At 37.2% G+C, this 22,891-nt stretch overlaps 2 protein-coding genes across 2 annotated transcripts; one reads left to right on the plus strand and one right to left on the minus strand.

Moving 5' to 3' along the window:
- The first annotated feature begins 16,258 nt into the window (after positions 1-16,258).
- On the plus strand, positions 16,259-18,767 carry LOC113312733. The gene is made up of 3 exons (XM_026561471.1): positions 16,259-16,377; positions 16,807-17,925; positions 18,413-18,767. The coding sequence occupies exons 1-3, from the start codon at positions 16,259-16,261 to the stop codon at positions 18,765-18,767; spliced, it is 1,593 nt and encodes a 530-aa protein (XP_026417256.1).
- Positions 18,768-19,404: 637 nt separating this feature from the next.
- On the minus strand, positions 19,405-22,460 carry LOC113313169. Its single transcript, XM_026561906.1, has 3 exons — positions 21,666-22,460; positions 20,386-21,140; positions 19,405-19,766 (listed from the first exon to the last, which is right to left on the minus strand). Exons 1-3 carry the CDS (start codon positions 22,389-22,391, stop codon positions 19,571-19,573), a joined length of 1,677 nt encoding a protein of 558 aa, XP_026417691.1. The 5' UTR covers positions 22,392-22,460; the 3' UTR covers positions 19,405-19,570.
- Between the last annotated feature and the right edge of the window lie 431 nt (positions 22,461-22,891).

The raw sequence follows: 22,891 nt of genomic DNA on the forward strand, positions 1-22,891 counted from the left end.
AGCTTTGATACCCAAGGCCTCACCGCTATCACAAGGCGGCGCAGTCACGCATTCAACTCACAGAAACCATCATGAACTTCAAAGTATGCTAAAAGAGTAACCAATATTTTTCGAACGACTTTCCTACTAAGCTCGTTACCCTATAGGTCTCGTTCTATTCCAAATTTTAAATCTTAGGTTCGCGTTTGGTTTCGTTTTCCTAAGGCGGGCAAGAAGAGAACGGTGATGAAATCCGAACCCTTATCTTGTATGGCCAGTCCTTACCCTTTACTAGGAATTTAAAGCAGCCGTTTTCAGTTCCTCAGCATATATTCAAACGAAGGAATACAGTAACTCGCTGACAGGGGATTCGCGAGTGTTTCGACAAACTTACCTCCCGTTCCAGACGGGGGATGAACCGTTATCGTTGACTCGGGCCATAAATCCTATGTTGTGTACGAACCCGAGGGGCCGAGGTGATATCGTAATCACCGTCCTTCTCTGCAAACAGTTTAATATTTAATCTACCCTTCCGTAGGGTTTAAAAAAGTTAATGTCCAAATGTCCAAAGTCCAAAAGAAAGGTCCAAAAAATAAAGTGCAAAAAGAAAAAGAAAAATACAAAATAAAAAGAATTCCTAATACAATCTAATAAAATAACACTCTCTTTTTTTTTCTCTCTTTTTCTATAAAAGAAAAAAAAAATCTTCTTCTTTAGCTCCTTTCGCTTTGCCTTTTACTTCAAGTCTTTAAACATTCGCCAAAAGCTTTGGCAAAAATTTCTTTCGCTCCAAATTCCCAAAATCTGAAAGGAAAAAACAAAAACCCAAAAACGTAAAGAAGAACAAAAAAAACTAAAAAAATAAATAAATCTAAAAACTCTATCCTAAAGACAAGTCCGCGTCGGCGGCGCCAAAAATTGATGTTATCTCAAATATGTTGTAGTAAAGAGTTCGTTGAGGCTTGTGAAGGCAATGAATTCTAGACTTAATAGAACTTAAAAATATAGAAAACTTAACTCAAAATTGATTTCAAGTGATTGGAAAATAACCAAGACACTAGAATCCACTATTACACATGAATGATGTCAAATATTTCATAACTCTAATTATCCTTTTAATCCTTTATTTCTTAATCCACAAATAATCAAACATATTCTCAAAAATTAATTGTATCCCTTAAGCATAGATTATCTAACCAAAGCATAACCTATCTAATTGAATCACAACTAATGAAGAAAATTATGTAAATTTTTAAGAACTCTGCATAAGCAGTGATTGAGTGAATTATAATTAAATACTAGAGAAAATGAAATAGTTACCCATTGTTCATGTGTGAATAGCTTCATCCATTGCCTTGGTTACGAGAGAATTAGCCGCTCATCATGTTGGAAACACGCTTAAAAGTTGATTTCATTTATGCTCAAAGGGTTACAAATGATGAATAAGGGAAAATTATAATAAAAATCGGGTTTTCAACACTTATAACTATTGCAAAAGCCGTTACAAAGAGCCGTTACTGTACTGTTGCGTTTTTTAAGTTTGTCTCTTATCTGCAACCCACAATATGAGTCGCTGACACTGTTTAAAAACGACGGTTGTGGCGATTCTGTTCTTCGTGTTCTTCAGTGTTCTTCAATGGCAGCAGCAGCAACAGGTGGTCTCTCTGCAAATTCGATTTTTTTGACTCTGTGGTGCTCTAAACTTCTCCCAATCTCTCCGTCTCCCTTCTATGATATCCCAGCAGCCTATTTATACTCAACAACCCCCTCGAATCTCGAGTTAAATACCACAAATTCTCTATTATTCGGCAGTAAATAAAAAATATTCTCCGGATATTTTTTTCTTCATCCGAGCATCTGCAGCTTTCCAACCTTCCTTATTTTCCTTCTACACGCCTCTGCAGAGTCCAAACTCCATCCAAACACGAGCAGTACACGTTTCAATTTGTTGTAATCCCGTGATGGAGTTTTCCGGCCACGTACTCCCTGTTTTCTTCACCACGACAATTCCAGCCAAACTGGGTCGAAACAAACATCCATACCAGCTTTGTTAGGACATATTACAACTACCCATTAAGTTTTAGCCCTTTAGTCTACCCAGAACTGCTTCAAATTTCGATCGAAACCTCATCCAGTTTCAGTGCTTCTTTTTCCCACCAAATTTAATTTTCAAACGAAGAAGATGGTGTCCTCCTAACCAGCTGTAGGGTGCGAATAGCAGCTGCCTTTTGGGGTGCCCCTTAGTAATTAATTGAGGTGCCCCTTAACCAAATCTGGGCTCCGTATAGCAAGTGTCCTCCGGGGGTGTTCCGAGTGATTTTTCGAGCCGATTTTTCCAACAATATTTATTTTCAAAAAATACCTAAAAATACACAAAACACCATAATAAGGACGAAAACGAGTACCAACAATACGAAACATTGAGGACAAATTAGACACATAAATGCGTCTATCATTCAACCCCTGCAGAATTGAACCAATTTCTTGTTTTTGATTTGCTGCTTCAGAACTGCACCTAAAGCAACATCAACTAATTTATTTCAGGCACTCAACTGCAGTTGCATCCATAGCACCAGATTCAACCTCAAACCCATCAACTATAGTAGCTTAACTCATTCCCTATTCCATCTCAGTTCCATCAATTAGTTCCAGTGCTTTCCCTTCTTTATTCGGCTTCATCCTATCACTAACAACTCATTTCCATGTCTGCGGCAGCATCAACACCTGCAACTCATTCTGCAACAACATTTTGCTGCTTACAAGCACACACCCTTGTCAACGATATCTAAACTGCAGTATCACTAACAACTCCACATTGAGCTCAAACCTGTCCTAGACATACATCTAACACTTCAGCTCAAGCCTTCACATAAATCATCACAGGCTCTCAGTAGCAACACCAGAATCAAACCAATACTGCATCCATTAGCTCTAGCAAGCCTTTAGTTGCTGCATCTCCCACCAACAGTTCATATGATTAACAACACCAGTACCTATTAGCTCACAATTTCAAACCCATAGAGAAATTCAACAGTTCATCTGTAATGTCAACAACATCATTTTCTTCTTGATCTGATTCAAACCATTACCATCTCCGTCTCAATTTCAGATACCCTAACTCATCTCAGATGCATATCAACCCCAGTCTCGATCTGATTCATCTTCTCTGCATCAATTTCTTTCATCACCGAGTGAAGAACGAGTCTTATTATTCAACCTCGGCAAATCTTTAACTCTCTTGATTTTAATCCTCAAACAACATCCTTCACATCTCTAAGCGGCTATTATTCATACCAAGAAGGAACAATAAAAGCCAATGATAAGAGAAATGAATTCTCTTATGCATTCATGGGTGTGGTAATGATAAAGAGTACCACAGGCACCCAGAACTCAGCTAAGGGCTATCCATGTACTATTAAGGCTGTCAGTCTCAGAAAACTGACAGTTCATACTTCGCTCCTTCTTGTGCAACACTAGCCTGCTCCAAATATCCCTCGCCCGTGAATTGACCTTTTGTCCCTTTTCGTTCCAAATGGATGTTTTCTCCTTCTTTTGCTCATAATGACTTCGTTGCACCTAATAAACTCAAAACCAAACATAAGATACATAATTCACACAAAAACTCGCAAAGAAAGTATAAACAATAGATAAATATTAAGGCGTTTACAACACCTATCAAATTCCCCCACACTTAAACTTTGCTAGTTCTCGAGCAAATCAAACAAAACAATTCTAAAACATACATACAATTCGGTGTCGTCGAGGCTACGGTGATACATAGCATGTATAACAAGCCTTTAAACCCCTAGGTGTGCCTAGTGGACGAGTTATAGTCTCGTGAGGGTTTACAAGAGGTATACCCACAAAACCTACTTTTCCAACTTACAAGTTCTCCGAAATGATAGCATCCAACGCGCTAAGAAGACATAGAGATTCTGCACACTAGTAATAAGAAGCTAGACACATAAATGAAAACAATCTCATCCTTAAAAGTTGAGAGAGAAATAACCATCCCTTACCGAAAGAAATTCGGGTTCGCAATGATCGAAAGTCTCGACTCTGCCTCACAAGAAAGGGTTTTATGAAGTTGCTCTCAATAATAAACAACTTTTTTATGGGTCACACATGTGTCCAGGTAGGAGTGAAGAGAGAATCCTGCGACACCTTGAATGGTAGAAAGGCAAAAACCCTCCGAATTGTTTTGAAAACCCAGATCTTTTATTCATTTTGAAAACCTTTTTTTTTCTGACGATCTCTAAGAAAGGATATCAGCCACTTAACGAAGGTGAGAATATGCTTACTTACCTCGTTATCCGTTCGGCGTGCAATTAGCACCACTCTCACACCATCCATAGAAACGTCTTCGGTCTTCAATCCTTGTCTTCATCTTCGTCTTCGGTCTTCAACTCTTGATGATGAAATCTTGAACTTCGTAGAATCTTGACAATGTAATTCTTTCCTCTAATTCCTTGTTGCTTGAAACTTCATTATGGATATTTCTTCTTCCATTGGATTTATTGAATGAATACAAAACCAAAACGAACTAACAAACCAAAATATGATGCAATGAAAATTTTTTTGTTTTTTTTTTTTTTTTTTTTTTTCTTTTCTTTTTTTTTTCTTTTTTTTTTTTTTTTTTAGATGCAAAATAAATAAAGTAAATACAAAAACAAAACAAAATATAAAACTAATGATGACCTAATAAAATTTTCTCTTGTCTCTTTTTTTTTTTTTTTTTTTTTTTTTTTTTTTTCTTTTTTTTTTTGTGACAAGAGGAAATAATACAAATACAGAATAAGGATAAAATAAAAAATGCAAGTACAAAGGCCATGGTGTAAGTACTTTGCCGCTTGATTCTTCACAATTTGTATGTCTCGATATCATAAACTTCTTGACTCTCATCTTGATAATCTTCACTCTTGTACAATAGTCTTCAACTTGTAAAAATTCTGCTTCTTGTCTTGTTGCTTTACTTGAATATGAAATCTGCTCATTTTTGTATCGTTGCTTGTAAACCTTGAACGTCTTCAACTTTCCTTCAAATTTGTGATGCTCCTCTTGTTGATGATGCTAGTGTTTCTATGGACCTGTTGGTGTAGAGAGAGATAAAGTGGATGGTGTTAACTGCGAACAAGATTACAAGTGGTATGTAAGTTAGCAATTCGATGTCACCATCATAATTGATAAAATAGCACTCAAGAGATCAAAATAGTGCTTCTATTGGTGGGAGGTTGGGTAGCTCACCATTCTACCCGGAGTTTACGTACGGTGACACACACTCTAAAAGCACAAATTTAGACACGTACAAAGAAGTGAAGGTCGGTGCCTCTCATGATGTAACATGGGTAGTCACCACTATAGGGGACCACAACTCTAATACTGAATTCAGTCTGCACCTTATTTGCCACTGGCATGGTTAAATCCAACTTTAACTCTCATACAAGTAAGAAACCCGATCATGTTCTCTATCATCTCTAAGTTCAGTCACTCTTATGAGAATCTCGATGTAATCTTAGCGACATGTATACTATGTGACTCTAAACTAACTACAAGTTGGAGTTTTTTTTTATTCACTAATTTACACAAAAGTTGAAAATTTTGAAAATTTTACAATGCAAATGCTTAACCACTCCCCCACACTTAAACTTTACATTGTCCTCAATGTAAATTGAATCGTCCAAAGAAAGTCAAGGTGGGAAATCATAGAATGATATGCGACAAGAAATCAGAAAAAGTAAATACAAGACAAGAAAAAGCAAAAAGATAAGAGATACAAAACCAGTGGGTTGCCTCCCATGCAGCGCTTGATTTAAAGTCGCCAGCCCGACTTGCAAGACGAATTCCCCATACACCAATAATCTGAAAAGTTGGGGATCCTTCCATGTAACCTGTTTTGCAAACACTCACTTCACACAAATATTAGTAATATAAAACAGAAATGAAGCTATTAACCGATAAAAGTTTCCCCCACACTTATTCTTGTCCACACTTGGAAGTGTATAAAGAATATAGAAGTCAGGGACTACCACGGTTTCTTGTTGTAAAACCTGCATAGTTTGAGAATCAAGCATCTCTAATGGCGGAAATCGAGAAACAAAGTCATTCAACAATATTCTCGAAGCACATACATTTAAACCAATAAGAGGTAAAGGAGAAGAAACAATATGCAAAGGGTTAGACAAACCTTGCACAATCTCTTGTATCACATAATCCTCTTCATCCTTGAAAAACTCAACTGAATTACTCACCTCTTTTATATCATGGTCCTCTATCAAACCTTGCAACCATTCTTCGTCCGTTTCTGCCTTAACCAAAGTCTCGACATAAACATCATCATTACAATTCTTTGCAAGCTCAATTGGGTCTTCCACAATATTGGTCAAATCGGTCACATTCTCAACACACTCGTCATCATTAGGCTCAAACCTTGTTGCAAGGAAGTTCTGTAAAACACTAGTTTCATCATACTCATGTACCTTTTGAATAAGTGTTTGATCATTATAAAGATCAAGAGTTGAGTCAACTACACTAATGTCATCAAATACCTCCAAAGGTTGATCCTTTTCAACACAATCATCTTCCTTTTCAGACTCACTATAATAATAATCGTCGTCAGTTTCCCAACCTTTATGACGACGTCGTTTAAGCTCCATGTGAATAGTCCTACTAATTTCACCGACAAGCTCTTCCGAGGCTCCATCATCTTCCAACTTGTATAATTTATGTGCAAGTTTCTTGACGTTCACACGCTTACCACCATTGGCTACAATAGGTTCTCTTTCCCATGACTCTTCCCTTTGAATGAGTGAATGATCATAACTACGATTTAGAGTCGGGTAAGAAAAAGTGTTGCAGAAATTGGTTTGTGTGATGTTCAGTCTATTTATAGCATTCATACATCTCAGATAAAGCAAATTGGAAGTAAAATTGTCCCACCAAGGGGCTTGACTTACATACCCACTATAAGGTTGTTGTTGGTATGTATGAAAATCGCCATAAGCTCTTGGATATTGATCATAGCTAATAAATTGGTTCCGATCGTATCCCATAGATGGTGGACAATCGTCATAGTGTTGAGGAGGTTGAAAACCGTATCCATTGCTCCAGTATGCTCCTTCCATGTGACAATAAGTACCTGAAACAAGAGTTCTCAAAACTACGTCAAAACCAGAAAATAATAAAAACTAAAAACAAAGACAAGTGACAACCGCTGCCTCCCGGCAGCAGCGCCAAAATTTGATCGTTGTCGTAGGCGTCAAAAATAATTACACTTTCTTACTACTCAAAATATATAATGAAGTAAGGGTAAGAAAGGATCGCTCCCACAGAGGACTAAGGTTGTCAAGTTGTTTCGGTTTCCTATATAAACAAGGGGGGATTTTTCTGAATTTTATATAATTAAACTAATATAAAAGTAAAACAAGGAATAAAGCACGCAATTCAAATATGTGAAAGTATTGGTCAAGGATATCGTTTTCATCCACAAACATGCTTTTCAACAATAACTAGAATTGATATTTAATCTCAACTTTATTAAAAGTCCTAAGATATCTTGATCGCAAGTATATCCCGCTAATTCCCTGATTTCATCACAACCACATTAAAAGATGCATATGTGAATTCTTCCTAGAAAGCAACCTAAAGTGTAAAAGCATAATTAAGTTTAACTCCTAAAAGCACTAAGTTCTATGGAATAAGACTAATCAAAGCAATCGAACGTGTAAAAGCACTAATCCGATTTAACAAAGGTTATGATCCACTTGTGACTACTATGATGCATCACTACAAGCAATACTCACAACTATGCTACTTGCAATCAGGAATTATCACTTTTACGTATAATAACCCTAATCTAGCAATAGAGATGAAAACTAATCCAACCGATTCGCGACTCGACTAAACATGCATTCAAATCATATAACGATATTAATAATGAATCATAAGCAACAAAGTATGGAGACAAAACTAATTCATTGCATAAATATCATGGTTGGAACTCCAACTTATTCTTTAACCAAAAGAGAGTTATCTAATCATATCAATGGAGTTCATAAACAAGAAGAAGCAATAAAACTATCATGTTCACAAACCCTAGAACAAAAGTAAAAGTAGAGATAAGATAAAGGATCTGTGGTGTTCTCAAAACCTCTTATATCTCTTCTCAGTTCTGCTCCCGGTTCCAATTATGGTCCCCCACAACCCATTAGCCAAACCCACAAATCAGAGCCCAAGTCCTCTAAGTATGCTACTGGATCGGTGAGCCAACTCGGCTAACTCGGAAACTGGCGGAGTTCTGGCTGTTTCTTGGTAAATTCCGGCCGATTCAGGCCATTAGCAGACCTTTCCTGCACAACTTCATCCTAACATGCATCTATTCATTCATTCTTCACAACTCAGGCCAACTCCACAAACATTAGTTCCTGTACTAACTTTGTATCACTGCTTGTATTCAACCCATACTCCATTGTCTTCTTGCCATGACTGCCTAGCCATTTCAGCCGAAAGCCACCACTTGAGTCGCAGCTGTAACACCACTTTCTTGTTGGCTGTAAACCTAGCCAACTGCAATCGCTAATCCATGTCCTAGTTTCTCCAGGCACCAAAACTCTTCCATCTGTGGCTCCTTATTCATTCATCAGCACTGCATCATACCAGTTCCACCCGCAATTCAGTTCAGGCCATAATACACAACAACACACTTGAGCCAATCTCCATCTTACCAATTCAGACTTGCATCCATGGCCTCACTGCAACTTCACTTCCATACCCGCTTCAGTTCATGCCAGAACATCGTCCGAACTTGCTCTTCCTGCAATTCAACACATGACCACCAACTGCAACTCCATCAGTTCACCTGCAACACCCATGTTCTGTAGCTTCACATACACATCATCTTCTTGCAGTTACTGCACACTGCAGTTCAGTTGCACACACAAATCCTCCAGTTCTTGACCACTGTAACTTTGTTCTTGTGCTCATACTAACTCAATTCAAGCTCAGCACTTCTAATTCTTCTTAACTGCACCAGCATTGCCTGAGACTGCAACCATTCTTGCAGTTCAACCCCTGCATATTTGAACCCATTTCTTCTTTTTGATTTGCTGCTTCAGAACTGCACCTAAAGCAACAACAACTAATTTATTTCAGGCACTCAAATGCAGCTGCATCCATAGCACCACATTCAACCTCAAACCCATCAACTATAGTAGCTTAACTCATTCCTTGTTCCATCTCAGTTCCATCAATTAGTTCCAGTGCTTTCCCTTCTTTATTCGGCTTCATCCTATCAGTAACAGCTCATTTCCATGTCTGCGGCAGCATCAACACCTGCAACTCATTCTGGAACAACATTCAACTTCTTACAAGCACACACCCTTGTCAACGGTATCTAAACTGCAGTATCACTAACAACTCCACATTGAGCTCAAACCTGTCCTAGACATACATCTAATACTTCAGCTCAAGCCTTCACAGAAATCATCACAAGCTCTCAGTAGCAACACCAGAATCAAACCAATACTGCATCCATTAGCTCTAGCAAGCCTTTAGCTGTTGCATCTCCCACCAACAGTTCATCTGATTAACAACACCAGTACCCATTAGCTCACAATTTCAAACCCATAGAGAAATTCAGCTCAAACCCCAGTTTCAGTTCATCTGTAATGTCAACAACATCATTTTCTTCTTGATCTGATTCAAACCATTACCATCTCCGTCTCAATTTCAGAAACCCTAACTCATCTCAGATGCATATCAACCCCAGTCTCGATCTGATTCATCTTCTCTGCATCAATTTTTTTCATCACCGAGTGAAGAACGGGTCTTATTATTCAACCTCGGCAGATCTGTAACTCTCTTGATTTTAATCCTCAGACAACATCCTTCACATCTCTAAGCGGCTATTATTCATACCAAGAAGGAACAATAAAAGCCAATGATAAGAGAAATGAATTCTCTTCTGAATTCATGGGTGTGGTAATGATAAAGAGTACCACAGGCACCCATAACTCAGCTAAGGGCTATCCATGCACTATTAAGGCTGTCAGTCTCAGAAAACTGACAGTTCATACTTCGCTCCTTGTGCAACACTAGCCTGCTCCAAATATCGCTCGCTCGTGAATTGACCTTTTGTCCCTTTTCGCTCCAAATGGATGTTTTTTCCTTCTTTTGCTCATAATGACTTCGTTGCACCGAATAAACTCAAAACCAAACATAAGATACATAATTCACACGAAAACTCGCAAAGAAAGTATAAACAATAGATAAATATTAAGGCGTTTACAACACCTATCACTATTTCTCAACTTGAAAATGTGCGAAAAATATAAACAACTCGAAACCGTGTAGGAAATATTCACAACTAGAATATGTGTAGGAAATTTGCACAATCATTATTATTTGCAACATATGAACAATCGTGCACCAGCTGATCTGTGGAGAAGTGGAGAAAATATGCAGGACTCTGATTTTGTGGAGAAAATATACACGGAATATTTTCTTCTTAAAATTACAAGTTTAAAAAGTTACAAGTATGAATCAAAACTTACAAGTTTGTAAAGCATGTCTAGTTCTACGGATTCACGACGAGATCGCTCCAAATTGAAGAGGGTACAAGAAAAAAACACCCTACAAAAACCCTTAAATCTCGACTCCATTATATGTGAAAAACACCAAGTAATTATGTACAAATTTTTTTTCCGGTAGTGATTCCTCTTCTTATGCAAGATCTCATCATTGTAAATCAATTTTAATATAGTTTTCTTCCTTCATATGAAACGAGAAATCAATATGGCGACATTTTCTCTTCACTGTAAATCAATTTTTCGTTGATTACGATAAACGGTTTTTCTTTCTTGGTATGGATCTGGAAATTACGGTAATGATGAAAGATTTTGAGTTTTGATTCTCATTTTCGTTTGATTTCTAGTTTTGGTTATTGAAATCTCCGATCGAGTAGTTTGATGAGAGAGAGGTGGGAAGAAACTGATTTCTCGGAAGAAGAAAGAATTTTGTTTTCAGATTTTTAACGTATTTACAGGAGAAGAAGAAGAATGGATTTGCGGAGCCATAAGACGGCAGTGAGACAAAATGGGGAGTTAAAAGGTCGTTTTCTTCTTTTACAGAAGGTTATTTTGGTAATCCTTCTTATTAAAATATCCTAGGGTCACTAGAATAATTTGCAAACTTTATCAAAATAACCCTAGGGTCAAGAGAGTAAGTGGTAGGCATTTAAAGGTGTGAAAATAAGACAATAAATGGATGCCTACAGTGATACCTGCAAGTGCACAGGGTCAGTTGTAGCTTGTGTGCAAGAACAGGGTCATTCCACAGGGACTTGGGAGTGTGCAATGAAGTTACACTATGCTGATAATTGATGCAAAACTAAATGGAATGGTAAAGAAAGACAGTGAGCAAACAGAAAGTGACAGTGAGGAAGTAACAAAGTGAAACAATGTATGTACAAGGCCAACATGAGAGGGTATTTACAGGGAAGTGACAAGAGAGGACTGGTACTGTGGACAACACAGGCAAAGGAAGAGAGGCACAGCAGCAGCAGTAGGGTAATGCAGGCTGGGCAGGGAAGCAAAACAGGGCAGAACAAGGCAAAACAGGGCAATATATCAAAGGGAAAGTGGACAATGGCAATGGAGATAGTGTCATTATATACAATGTGGCAATATATACAATGATAAAACAACAGTGATCTACATGTGCATATTAACAATGACATGGTAGTGGCAATGTGGTAGTGATAAATCAAGACAGTTGCAAATCAAGGCCTAAGCCAAGGGCAATGGCAGGGGAGCAAAACTACAGATACAAAACAGAGAAACAACACAACTAGGTTATGAATCCACCTTGTGACCGAGCCAAATAATGTAGTTCTAGGTTGAATCCCTAATGGAACTAAGTGACAGTTAAGGCCAACTTAAGATCCTAAGCATACAAAAAGGGAATAGCAAGATAATCAGCTTGCTCAACTGATGTGCTCCTAGTATTGACTGTCTTTTGACAGTACAATCAATCACAAGCACTAGTGAGCACTGATTTCTCCCATTGCTCAATCAATTCAGTGAACTAAGGCTTCTAACCTAACATTCCACTACCTAACAGTCCACTAAAGCTTCATCTGAGCCTAGCTATACACATACACATGTGAGCTCACAAAACAGCAACAAAAAAAAAAACATTTACTAAACAGAGAACTACAAACTAACATGTGAACTAGAATGAAATGTGAATTAAAACATAAAACAAACTGAATTGAAACAAGGTAAACTAAAACTGAATTTGGAATTAAAATTGAAAATTAAAATTAAATCTACAAATACAAAACAGGGAAGAAAAATCTACCCAAGAGGAACTGGCTAGTCCAGCCCTCATGGGGATACACTGGCTAGTCCAGAGATATCCTTTCATCCTCTACACCATGAGCTATTTATACTTCAAAAGCCCCAATAATTTACAAACCCTAAAATTAAAATTAGGTATTTTCAATTCCGAAATCGCTCACCAAATCCGCTGAATTGGTGGTGACCCATGCCTCTTCTCTTCTCTCTCGATCCTTCTCTGCCCTCAATTTCAATCTATAGCCTCATCTATTTCATCAACTCTTCACGCCTAGGGTTCCAGCGAGAAAAATGGGTGATGGGCTGATGTAATAGATGGCTAGAGAGTAGGGGGATGTATAGGTGATTGAGACAGGGGAGTTGGTGGTAGATATGGTGGTGACAGGAGCGATGGATGATGGAGTTGCAGTCGGGAAAGGTGGTAGCAGGTCGGGAGAAAGAAGAAGAAAGAAGGAGGAGAAATGATTTGGGTTAGGGTTCTCTCTTTTGGGGTATAGGGTAATTAATGTTTGGGTGTGAGGCAGTTTCATCAAATTTCGATGTCTTGCGATGCTTAGCCGTGGGGTGTGGAGATGAAGATTGATCTAACGGCTAAAAGTGAAGAGGCTGGCAGCGACCGTTGGATGCAGATATACAACGAAACTAACGGCGCCAGATGGAGTTAGGTGCTGTAGTGTTAGACAGGAGCTTCCGATTTCGATGAACGACGATGAAGCGACCATTGGATGATGAGATGGATCCAATCCGACGGCTGAAGATGGAGGTGGGTTTGGATATAGGAAATGGGTTTGGGTGAGGGTTTTGGGCCTTGGGTATGCCAAGCCCATATCTTATTTAAGAACAATTCTTCCTTCTTGAGCCCATTCCTAGCTTTTTGGACTTGTGTGCACCATTCTTTGCGGCTTCCTTGCGTAATTTCTCCCGGCTTTTCACTACTTTTTTGCTCTTTTCGCTCCGCTATTCATCCAAACTTTATTTATTACCTAAAAATGCAAAATTAATTAATAAAAATATTTATTCTTGAAAACAATGAAAATACAGAATATGGGATAAAATGTAGAATTAATGCACAAAAGATGAGTTAAATGCCAAGAAAAATATATAGAAATATGCACTTTTTAGCACTCATCAGTAAGACCCAACATTTATAGGGTCATATAAATAAATTCCTCTTAAAAGATTACAAACCGTGAAAAAATTTCTTATGTCGCATGTTATTCTCGGAAAATTGTGACTAGCATTTTCTTTTTACCTTTTTTTTTTAAATTGTTGTTGAGAAACTTGCCTTTGCACAAACTTTTTTTTCTTTTTCTTTATTGATGGAAACCCCTAAATTATTTATGAGATTACCTCATTCAAATTGAGGTATGGATATAACAAAAGTCTAATTTCAAGCAACAATATTGCTCTGCCCTGTCACCCTGACGTCAACATCCAATTTCTCCGTTGATGCTCTCTGAAATTTTCTTCCTGGGAATTCATCTTACTAGCATTTATCAATAGTCCTTCTATTTGTGATCATCACTAGCATTTATACTATTTACAAGTTCAAGATCAATCATTGGAAAGCAAGAACTTCTAAACTTACCAAAACAAATTGTGATACAACCATAGCAAATTACCTTCATTCAACTGATTTCTTACAAAGCAAAATTAGTACTGCAACAGTTCATTACATTTCTATCAACATCCACCAAAAAAAACTGAACATCTATATCACATACATTCATCTACATTTGACTTCAATCCCCACTGCAACACTACCAGAAACTAACCCCGTCCTAAGACTACAGTCACTCCCAAACTTCAGAAGCTGACTTGGAAAACTACCAAACAAACTAAAAACCAACATAAACAACACAACCTAAACACAAACCAAAGTTTTTACTTTAACAAGATAAAAATAAACAGCAAGAGCAAGATCCAGAAGACTAGGAGCAAGTACCAACAAAACTTGTTAGCAAAACATTTGTTGATCATCATTAGACTTTTTTTCAATGCGTAGTCCTGGTGCTCTTGCCGATACCCAAGGGAGATTATTAATAATCATCCCCAACGTAGCTCCATCCATCTTCCTCATCACTTGCATTGCTGTAGTCACTTCCAGATGAAGCAGTAGGCCCATAATCGTCATCAGAACCTTCAGAAGCATCCGATTCAACACTTGTATCACTCTCATCCTCCAACAACTCTTCATCTTCATCAGAATCACCTTCATGCATGGTCCTTGAGAAGATTGCAGGATTGTCCTTCTCTTGAAGATATCGCCTATAAAGCCTATCTTCCTCATACTTCACCATCCTTCGCTTCTCTTCAGTAGTATCTGAATCTTCCTAACTTGAATCAATCTCCTCAATGTAATACTCATGCCCTTCATCTTTATCTGATTTCGTCTCTGTTGCACTTCCACATTTTTTCATATTATACTTCTCCAAACGCTCTTCTCTTTTCCTTTCATTTCTTGCCATCATTTTCTCCTTTCATGCAGCAAATTAAAAAGCATGATTCTCTTTCTCCTTCTGTCTCTCTATCTCTCGTTGGCATCGATCAATCTCTGCCTGAACAACATCCTTCAACTTCCCTAATTCCTGATCTCCTAAAGATTTTGCAATGTTCTTTGCTAAATCATATGCACTGGTTGTGGGAGGAGAAGAGGAAGAAGCATTTCTAATATCTTCTTATGTTGCTCTAATTTTTTCCCTTTCTGGTTATATTTTCTACTATAATTTTTTTTTTTTCTGATTAACCCAATTTATAGACCCTTAATTAATACCATTTATAATCATTTAAGACGTTTGGTTAAACGTCTCGTCCCTTGGAAATTCACGCCTATTCAAGGCTATTCGCACCTTCTCCAGAAACATCATTACCACATACAAATCAATAGTCAAAACATATTCCCAAACGTTTCATCTCTCAATAAACCTCTTAGAATCACTATTAAGAGGGGGACTGGTGGTTCATCTAATTTTGATAAGTATTATTGTGATTTAATAAGAATCTTGTATTTTATGCAGTTCCAGGATTGACAACACTTGTTGAGAGGCATCGTTTCCAACCAGAGCATATTGGATAGGCTATTTGCAACCATGCCAGATACAGGGATTACTCATCTAAACCAATATGTCTGTACCCCTAGCCAATTTAGAACCATTCATTTAAACTACCATCAAATTACCAGAAAGCCAAATAATTCTCCCGCCTCTTATACCCTCTTTCCCATTCAAATACCCAAACACTATGCTTTAACTACTTTTGGCAGTATGCACATTCAAGTTTTCCACCATGGCAAGAAATACAATGGCATTTATAATTCACCTAACTTCCCCTACATCATTATGATGTATCTTTGCCACAAAATCTATTTTGCTATCACTGGGAAATTTTTCCTACTACTAAAGTACAACCGTCGTCACGTGAAGCTTTGTACTACTCATCCTAGGCATCACCAACAACATGTGTTTAAAGTTGATGAGCCCCCTGTGGTTTGTACTTGGGGGAACAGATATAAAAACAAAATCTACATAGTTTCTCAACCTAATTGATGTCTTCAAAAAGGAAATCAAGTTCAACCCTCAAATATTTCCCATTTTAAGGTTCAGTCAACTTCCGAGACTTCGGTTGTTTTGAACGTTGTTGTGATATGTCAAAATATTAACACATTCACCAAAACTGTTTTGCAATATCATATCCAGATATATATTATTTTCTTCCCAACCAATGGAAATATAGCCCCACCTTATTTTATCATATCTATCCTACTATCCTGTTATACTTATATGGATCAGTCAAAGTCTAATACTCTCACAAAACCTTCAAATCTAGATATTCATTATCTGCTGGAATTTTTAGAGTCTTAGGAAAGAAATCTGTTAATAAAGAACTTAACCTCCTCTGTAAGAATACCAACCTTAATATTGTCTTCCTATATGGATAAGTCAAAGTCTAATATTTATATGGATCAGTCAAAATCTAATACTTATATGGAATACCTCTACAATTTAGAGGAACTCTACTGGAAAGATAAATCTAGGGAGGTTTGGCTCATGTAAGGTGATAAAAATTTACCCAATTTCCATAGAGTCTCGCCCTCTTTAGGAGAAAAAGAAATGCCATTAGTTGGATCAAGGAATCTTCTGGTACTATCCTAATTGATAGGAATAGTATTGGAACCTCATTTGTTGATTACTTTAAGAATCTTTATTCCTCCCATCCCAACAATTTCAAGATGAGATCCTTCAAGACCTCCCTGTGAAATTTTCTGAAGCTGACAACTCCCTCCTAAATTCTCCTCTTTCTGCTGAGGAGATTAAGAATGCAGTTTTTCAAACAGAAGGAAAAAAGGCTCTTGGGCCTGATGGATTCACTGGTATTTTTTAACAAAAACATTTGGATTAAGACAAGGAGACTCTCTGTCTCCTTACCTTTACATTATTTGTTCTGAGGCTCTGTCCTCTTATATTGATGTTCTTACTAGGAACGGTCTGGTTGAAGGCATAAAAGTGTGTAAAAATGCTCCTGTTATGACACACCTTTTATTTGCTGATGATTCCTTACTCTTCTATAAGGCTACTATTAAAGATTTCCAGACTATCAAAGAGTACCTCCAAAAGTACTGCTTGGCCTCTGGCCAAGAAAACAATTTTGACAAGTCTGGGATTCTGTTTAGCAAAAAAATCCCTAAACATCTTAAACAACAACTTTCTAATATCCTTGATATAAGTAACAGAGACTTCGGAGAAAAATATCTGGGTACACCAACTGTGTTCCAGGCTTCAAAAATACAAACCCTTATGGGTATTCTCCAAGCAGTTGATGCTAGAATTTCTATTTGGCTTCATAAGCTTCTGTCTCAGGCTGCTAGAACTACTTTGATTAAACATATTAGCCAGGTTATCCCCCTTTACCAAATGGATGCTTTCCTTATTCCCAAACATCTATGCAGAAAAATGGATTCCCACCTATGTAAGTTCTGGTGGGTGGAAACCCTTGACCCTAAAGATAGGAAATTACATCTTTTGGGGCGGGATATCCTTTGCTCTCCTAAGTCTGAAGGAGGCCTTGGTTTCAGGAAAGCTAAACTCAATAATCTAGCCATGTTAACTAGAAATGTTTGGAGGATTATTGAAAATCCCCACTGTCTGTTAGTCATTGTACTTAAAGCTAGATACTTCCCTAGAACTGATTTCTTAAATGCTAAGTGTCCTAATAAATGTTCTTGGACTTGGAAGTGTCTTCATGCTATAAAGGAACTAATTAATCCTTTTATCACCTGGATTGTGGGAGATGGTCAATTTATTGACCCTTGGTGTGACAAATGGATTCCCTCTTTGGGTTCTGCTTCTCCTAATCCTCTTGTTCCTCCTGACCCTAATATTAAAGTTTCTTACTTTATTAATCCTATTACTAGATCTTGGGATGTTAATAGATTAAATACCCACTTTGATGATGCTTCTGTTGAGAAGATTGTCACCATTCCCTTAAGCCAGATATGCACTCATGATAAGAGGGCTTGGGATCTTTCAAAGAATGGTAGATTTACCTCTAAAGTGGGACTTCGGGGGCTTAGGCCTTCCCCTTGTAGTGCTCTTTGGAAGTGCATTTGAAAAATTAATGTTCCTTATGGAATTAAAGTTTTTATCTGGAAAGCCACCAGGAATGCTTTGCCTGCTAGAACTGTTTTACATACTAGAATGCATATGCTTTCTGTTGATTGTACTAGATGCAATGACCCTCGTGAATTTGTTCTGCATGCTTTGGCTATTTGTCCTTTTGCTAGTCGTGTCTAATTTCTTTCTTCCTTCCGTGTGAATGCTCAGGCTTTCAGTAATAAATCTTTCATTGATTGGATGATGTTTTGGTTAGTTGACCCAGTCTCTAAACTCTCTGATGGAGATCAGTGTTTTTTTGTTGCTATTCTTTGGTCTATCTGACAAAGTAGGAATTACCTGATTTTTCAAAACATTAAAATACCCCATTGGCATAATCTTTAATGAACCTTTAACTTATCAAAAAAAAAATCAAAGCATTAAAGAAAACCATTATGTTGTTCTGATGAGAGCTATAGCTATGTTATTAACCAGGAAACCTAGTCCCATTATCTCCCATAATATTTTTGTTGGTTACTATGACAAATGGATGCCCCCGCCTACTAGTTGGATAAAATGTAATACTGATGGAGCTTATGATGATATTTCTGAGAATAATGGTGCAGGCTATGTGATGAGGGACTTCTCAAACATTGCTTCCTTTTGTGGGTCTATAGTTTTTGAAGTAAAGTTTGTTGAAGAAGCTGAAGCCAGAGCTATTTGGGCAGCCTTGAAAAAAGCTGTGGAGCAAAAGCTTACTCATATTATCATAGAAAGTGAGTTCAGAATCTTATCAGAAGTGGTAGTAAAAACATACCCTTTTGTTTCACCATTATATATTGCACACTGATAAAACAATCTACAATGTGAATTCTTTGATCTACATGAAACCAAGTAAAATGAAAAAGACTGATTTGAATAATGGTATTTTGATTATTCTTCAACTATTTTAGAGGCTTGTTCTTCGATAAGATAAAATTTGTTGTAGAAATAGTTTCTGCTAATCATTGTAATCTCGACCCATTTCGATACCATTGATTTTCTTTGTATAAATCTTTATCATCGTCACGCCGAAATTGATAGTCTTCAGTGATATGCTTGAATCTATCGGATTTCAATATAAGAGCTCAGAGGCTTAATAAGACGTACACTAATGGCGATTAGAATTGGAGTTATTACAAGACATGAAGTAGTCATTGTATACAGAAGAACGGTAATCCCGCCATGGTATCTCCATATTCCAAGAAGTCAGGAGTTGGAGATTCAAGTCTATGAGAAAGAAACTAAAGAAACTAAACTGAAAGCATTGATATTGTGGGGCTCTGTGTATTAGATTGAGGTTAACTGAAACAAAAGAAACCAGATTGGGTTCTGTCCATTGCACAAACTTGATTCTTAGTCAATATTTGATACACTAGTAAATGTAATCATTTACATTCCTTTCAAATGCTTCTGCGGTTCTGCCCTAGTCCTGTAAAATATTTAGATTTCAACATTTTTCAAAGGCACTATCATAAAACTTTATGTTTCAATGTCAGTCAAATACCATCCACAAAAGCATTCCAAGTAAAAACAAAAGAGGCTCTGTTACTAGTTAAAGTTATCATATGATCCACATACATGTAACTAAATAAATCAAGTGTGCAAAATAAATCATCCAAAAAACCTTCTAGGCGCATTCACATATTCATCATCTTCGGAGTCCCACTCTTCATCATACCACTCTTCATCCTCTTCCTCATCAGAGTCATCATACAAGATATTATCTTCATTCCATAATGGACAATTGCAGGTTGCTTTCTTGTTTTTCCATTCTGCTCCGCATGTATAGCAGAATTCAAAACCACACCTGCAAGGAGAAGCAAGTTTAAATCATGTCACACTAAAAACTGGAGGTCTTTTAATATGGGAAATAGAGAAAGATAAAAGAGTTCACAACAAAAATCTTAAAGAGTCTAAAAGAATGATACTCTTCTTTAGAACCATCATCTATTAAAGCTAGAAGCAAGCCAATAGAGTTTCACCATGGTAACGAAGGACAGCAGTACAACCTTAGCTTACATACAAAATTCTAAACCTACTCGATTCTTATGAGAAAACCAGAAACAGGTTAAGCTTCCTGGTTAAGTAATATTCTAACTGGAGTTACTGAATCATATGTTTTCATCCTGTTTTGCCTAATTGTCATGCCTCCTTTAGTCTCTCCCTAAATTTTGTCTATATCCTTTAAAATTTAAATTTAAAAATGCATATATACATCTAGGAAAATATAAATATATCGGCCAGCTATTAAACAAAAAATGAGAAGAGAGAGACAAAAACTGCCAGTGTACACAAGTTACTTAACCTTTATAACCATCGTCACAAGAGGAAAAAATAAAATATAGAGTAGTTATTTTCATTTGAACAAGATAATTAACTGATATGTGGTTAGCAAGAAAATTAGGAGCAAATTTAATATTGTATACCTGCAAGTCATGTGGTAGCAACCTTCAGCCAGTTCAATCATATGGTTGCATTTGACACATTGGCGCCACAGTTGCTGTGAAGCAAGAGATTTCAATTTTGCTTCTTCGCCTCGTGGATTTAGCCTTTTATATTCTAAGCAGGACATACCGCGGTGCCATGGGACCTTGCAGTTGATACAGAAAAGACCATGGCATTTGATGCATTTATAAGCTCCGGATCGATTTGCAGTTCCAAACAAATCATTAGAAGATAGAACCTCACTCTTCGACATCAAAGTAGAGCACTTTGGATATGGGCAATAAAGTTTCTCCGTAACAGGAACAGATGCTTCCTTCAAACGTAGCGTCATCATTTCAATAAACTTAGGGGTCAAAAACCTTTTACAGCTATCTGCAATCAACTGAGTTTGACAACCTTCGTGAGGGCATCCGGGCACCAGCCCATGGAGTAACTTTACTTCTGCATGCTGCTTCATACATGAACAGCAATAGTGGTGCAAGCAACCATCGACAGAAAATATTTGCATAATATCTTTCTCTTCTAAGCAGATGTTGCAAGTCTCATTAGCCGAGCTAGATTCAGCGCTCGCAGTGATTTGACAATCTATCGCATCCCTTGCCAATTTGATTGCAAACTTAACATCATTCCTAGTTAGTAGAATCATATTACAAATTTCAAATTTCTCTCGAAGAGCAACTACCTGATCCATTAGTATTTTCAAATTCTGTTGCTTCACTTGCCATCTCCCTTTGAGCTGTGTGAGAAAATATTTGAAACTTCAACTTTTGCATTCTCAGAATCAGTGGCTTAAATGTCAGGACTCACAAATTTAAGCAATTCTAATATGGGTATAAGTGCATGATAAGACTGCTACTCAATAACTAACATTAAAGGATAAATCTCGAGAAATTTGAATCCAAGCAATCACGCCGTGATAATGTCGAATTAGGAGTAGCAGCTGCCTCTCTAATTAGCTGGGGTGTTGATACCCACGATAACCTCAGATCAGAACTATCAACACCTTAGTTTCTACTAGCCATTAATAAAGTATTGTCAAAATAGGAGACAACAGACACACAATCCTGTTTCACAAACGGATTCATATTGCTTCCAAAACTACAAGAAAGGATTCAAGCCGCATTAGAAAAAGTTCTTTGTCTATCCCTAACGTGTTCTTAAGGTAAAAATCGCAGACATGCAATCAAATATCAAAGCAATAACTGCAAAGAAACGAAAACCTAATAATAAACAAAAATATAGATTTCACCAACTCACTTACCTGTTGAAAAAGAGGATGATAATCACAATAAATATTAATCCTCTGGATTTTCAAAGAAAGAGCAGCATTAAGACCTTCAATCAAAGCTTTCACATAAGCATAACGATGACTTAAACTTTTCCACTGACCCTTCAATGGTTTCTGAACTTTAAGAATTAAATTATCACTAGGATCACATATCGCAGCTCCAATCGACGCAAACGCAATTACAGAACCCTTAACATTCTCCTCAGTTACCAAACCCTTAAAATATAACCTGAACGGTCCATCACTCACTAAATTCGATGAACTCGAAGCCGATGAAGATGAAGAACCTTCACCAAATGGTTTCTCAAAATAATCTCCTTCTTCCTCCCAATCTTCTTCAGGAAACATAAGTATTTCTCTGGCAAAATTTTGATCATGAATACTACGACTTAAATCTTGAGAGATTTTGCACATCTCAGCTTCAGATTGCTCACGATCCTTTGTTTCTTGTTGAAATTTATCTAATTCTAGGGTTTGTATTTTAAGGGGTGCAAAATCAGGTATATCTTCAGTCAATACAGAATCCATTGAAAAAGGAGATTCTTGTTGTACTGAATTTGATGATGAAGGTTGTACAGCAAGTGATGCATTTAGGGCTTCTTCCATCTGTAATCGAAAAGCTAATTCATGATCAGATAACATATTTGTTGCTGCCATTATTTCTGAGGCTAAGGTTTTCAGTTCATCGTCATTTTCCATTGTTTGCGGCTCTTTCCCTCTGATCGATACTTCTCTTGGGGTCTTTTTTTCTTTTCTTTTCTTTTTTAATTTTTTTACTCAAGAGAAAAAACACTTTGTATAGTAACTGCCTCCAATAAAACGCTTACGGCCCTACACTACAAGAGTTTAGGGCGTGTTTGGTACGATTGCAGCTTTCAAATTCCCTTCATCCCAAATTAGATGAGTCAGTTGGTTTTAAATTTTGTCCCATAAATAGATGCTATCTCTCTAGTCTAGGGATGTTTCTAAAACTAACATTTTAATTGATTATTGTTAATATAAGAAATTCTCTATATAATAACAGAGTTTTTTAAAGTGTTCTCATTCAGCGGAGCTCCACGTTGATTCTGACTTCTAGCTTCTGGTTGAACCTGGCCCACCATTTACTTTTTTTTAGTAATGATACTAGGAGTTAACCCGTGCCGTAACGGCACGGGCATGCATCGTTTTTCGTTATTGGAATCCGTAAAGATACAGTT

The sequence above is a fragment of the Papaver somniferum genome, chromosome 9 (genome assembly GCF_003573695.1).
Source record: "Papaver somniferum cultivar HN1 chromosome 9, ASM357369v1, whole genome shotgun sequence".
NCBI classification, from domain to species: Eukaryota; Viridiplantae; Streptophyta; class Magnoliopsida; order Ranunculales; family Papaveraceae; genus Papaver; species Papaver somniferum.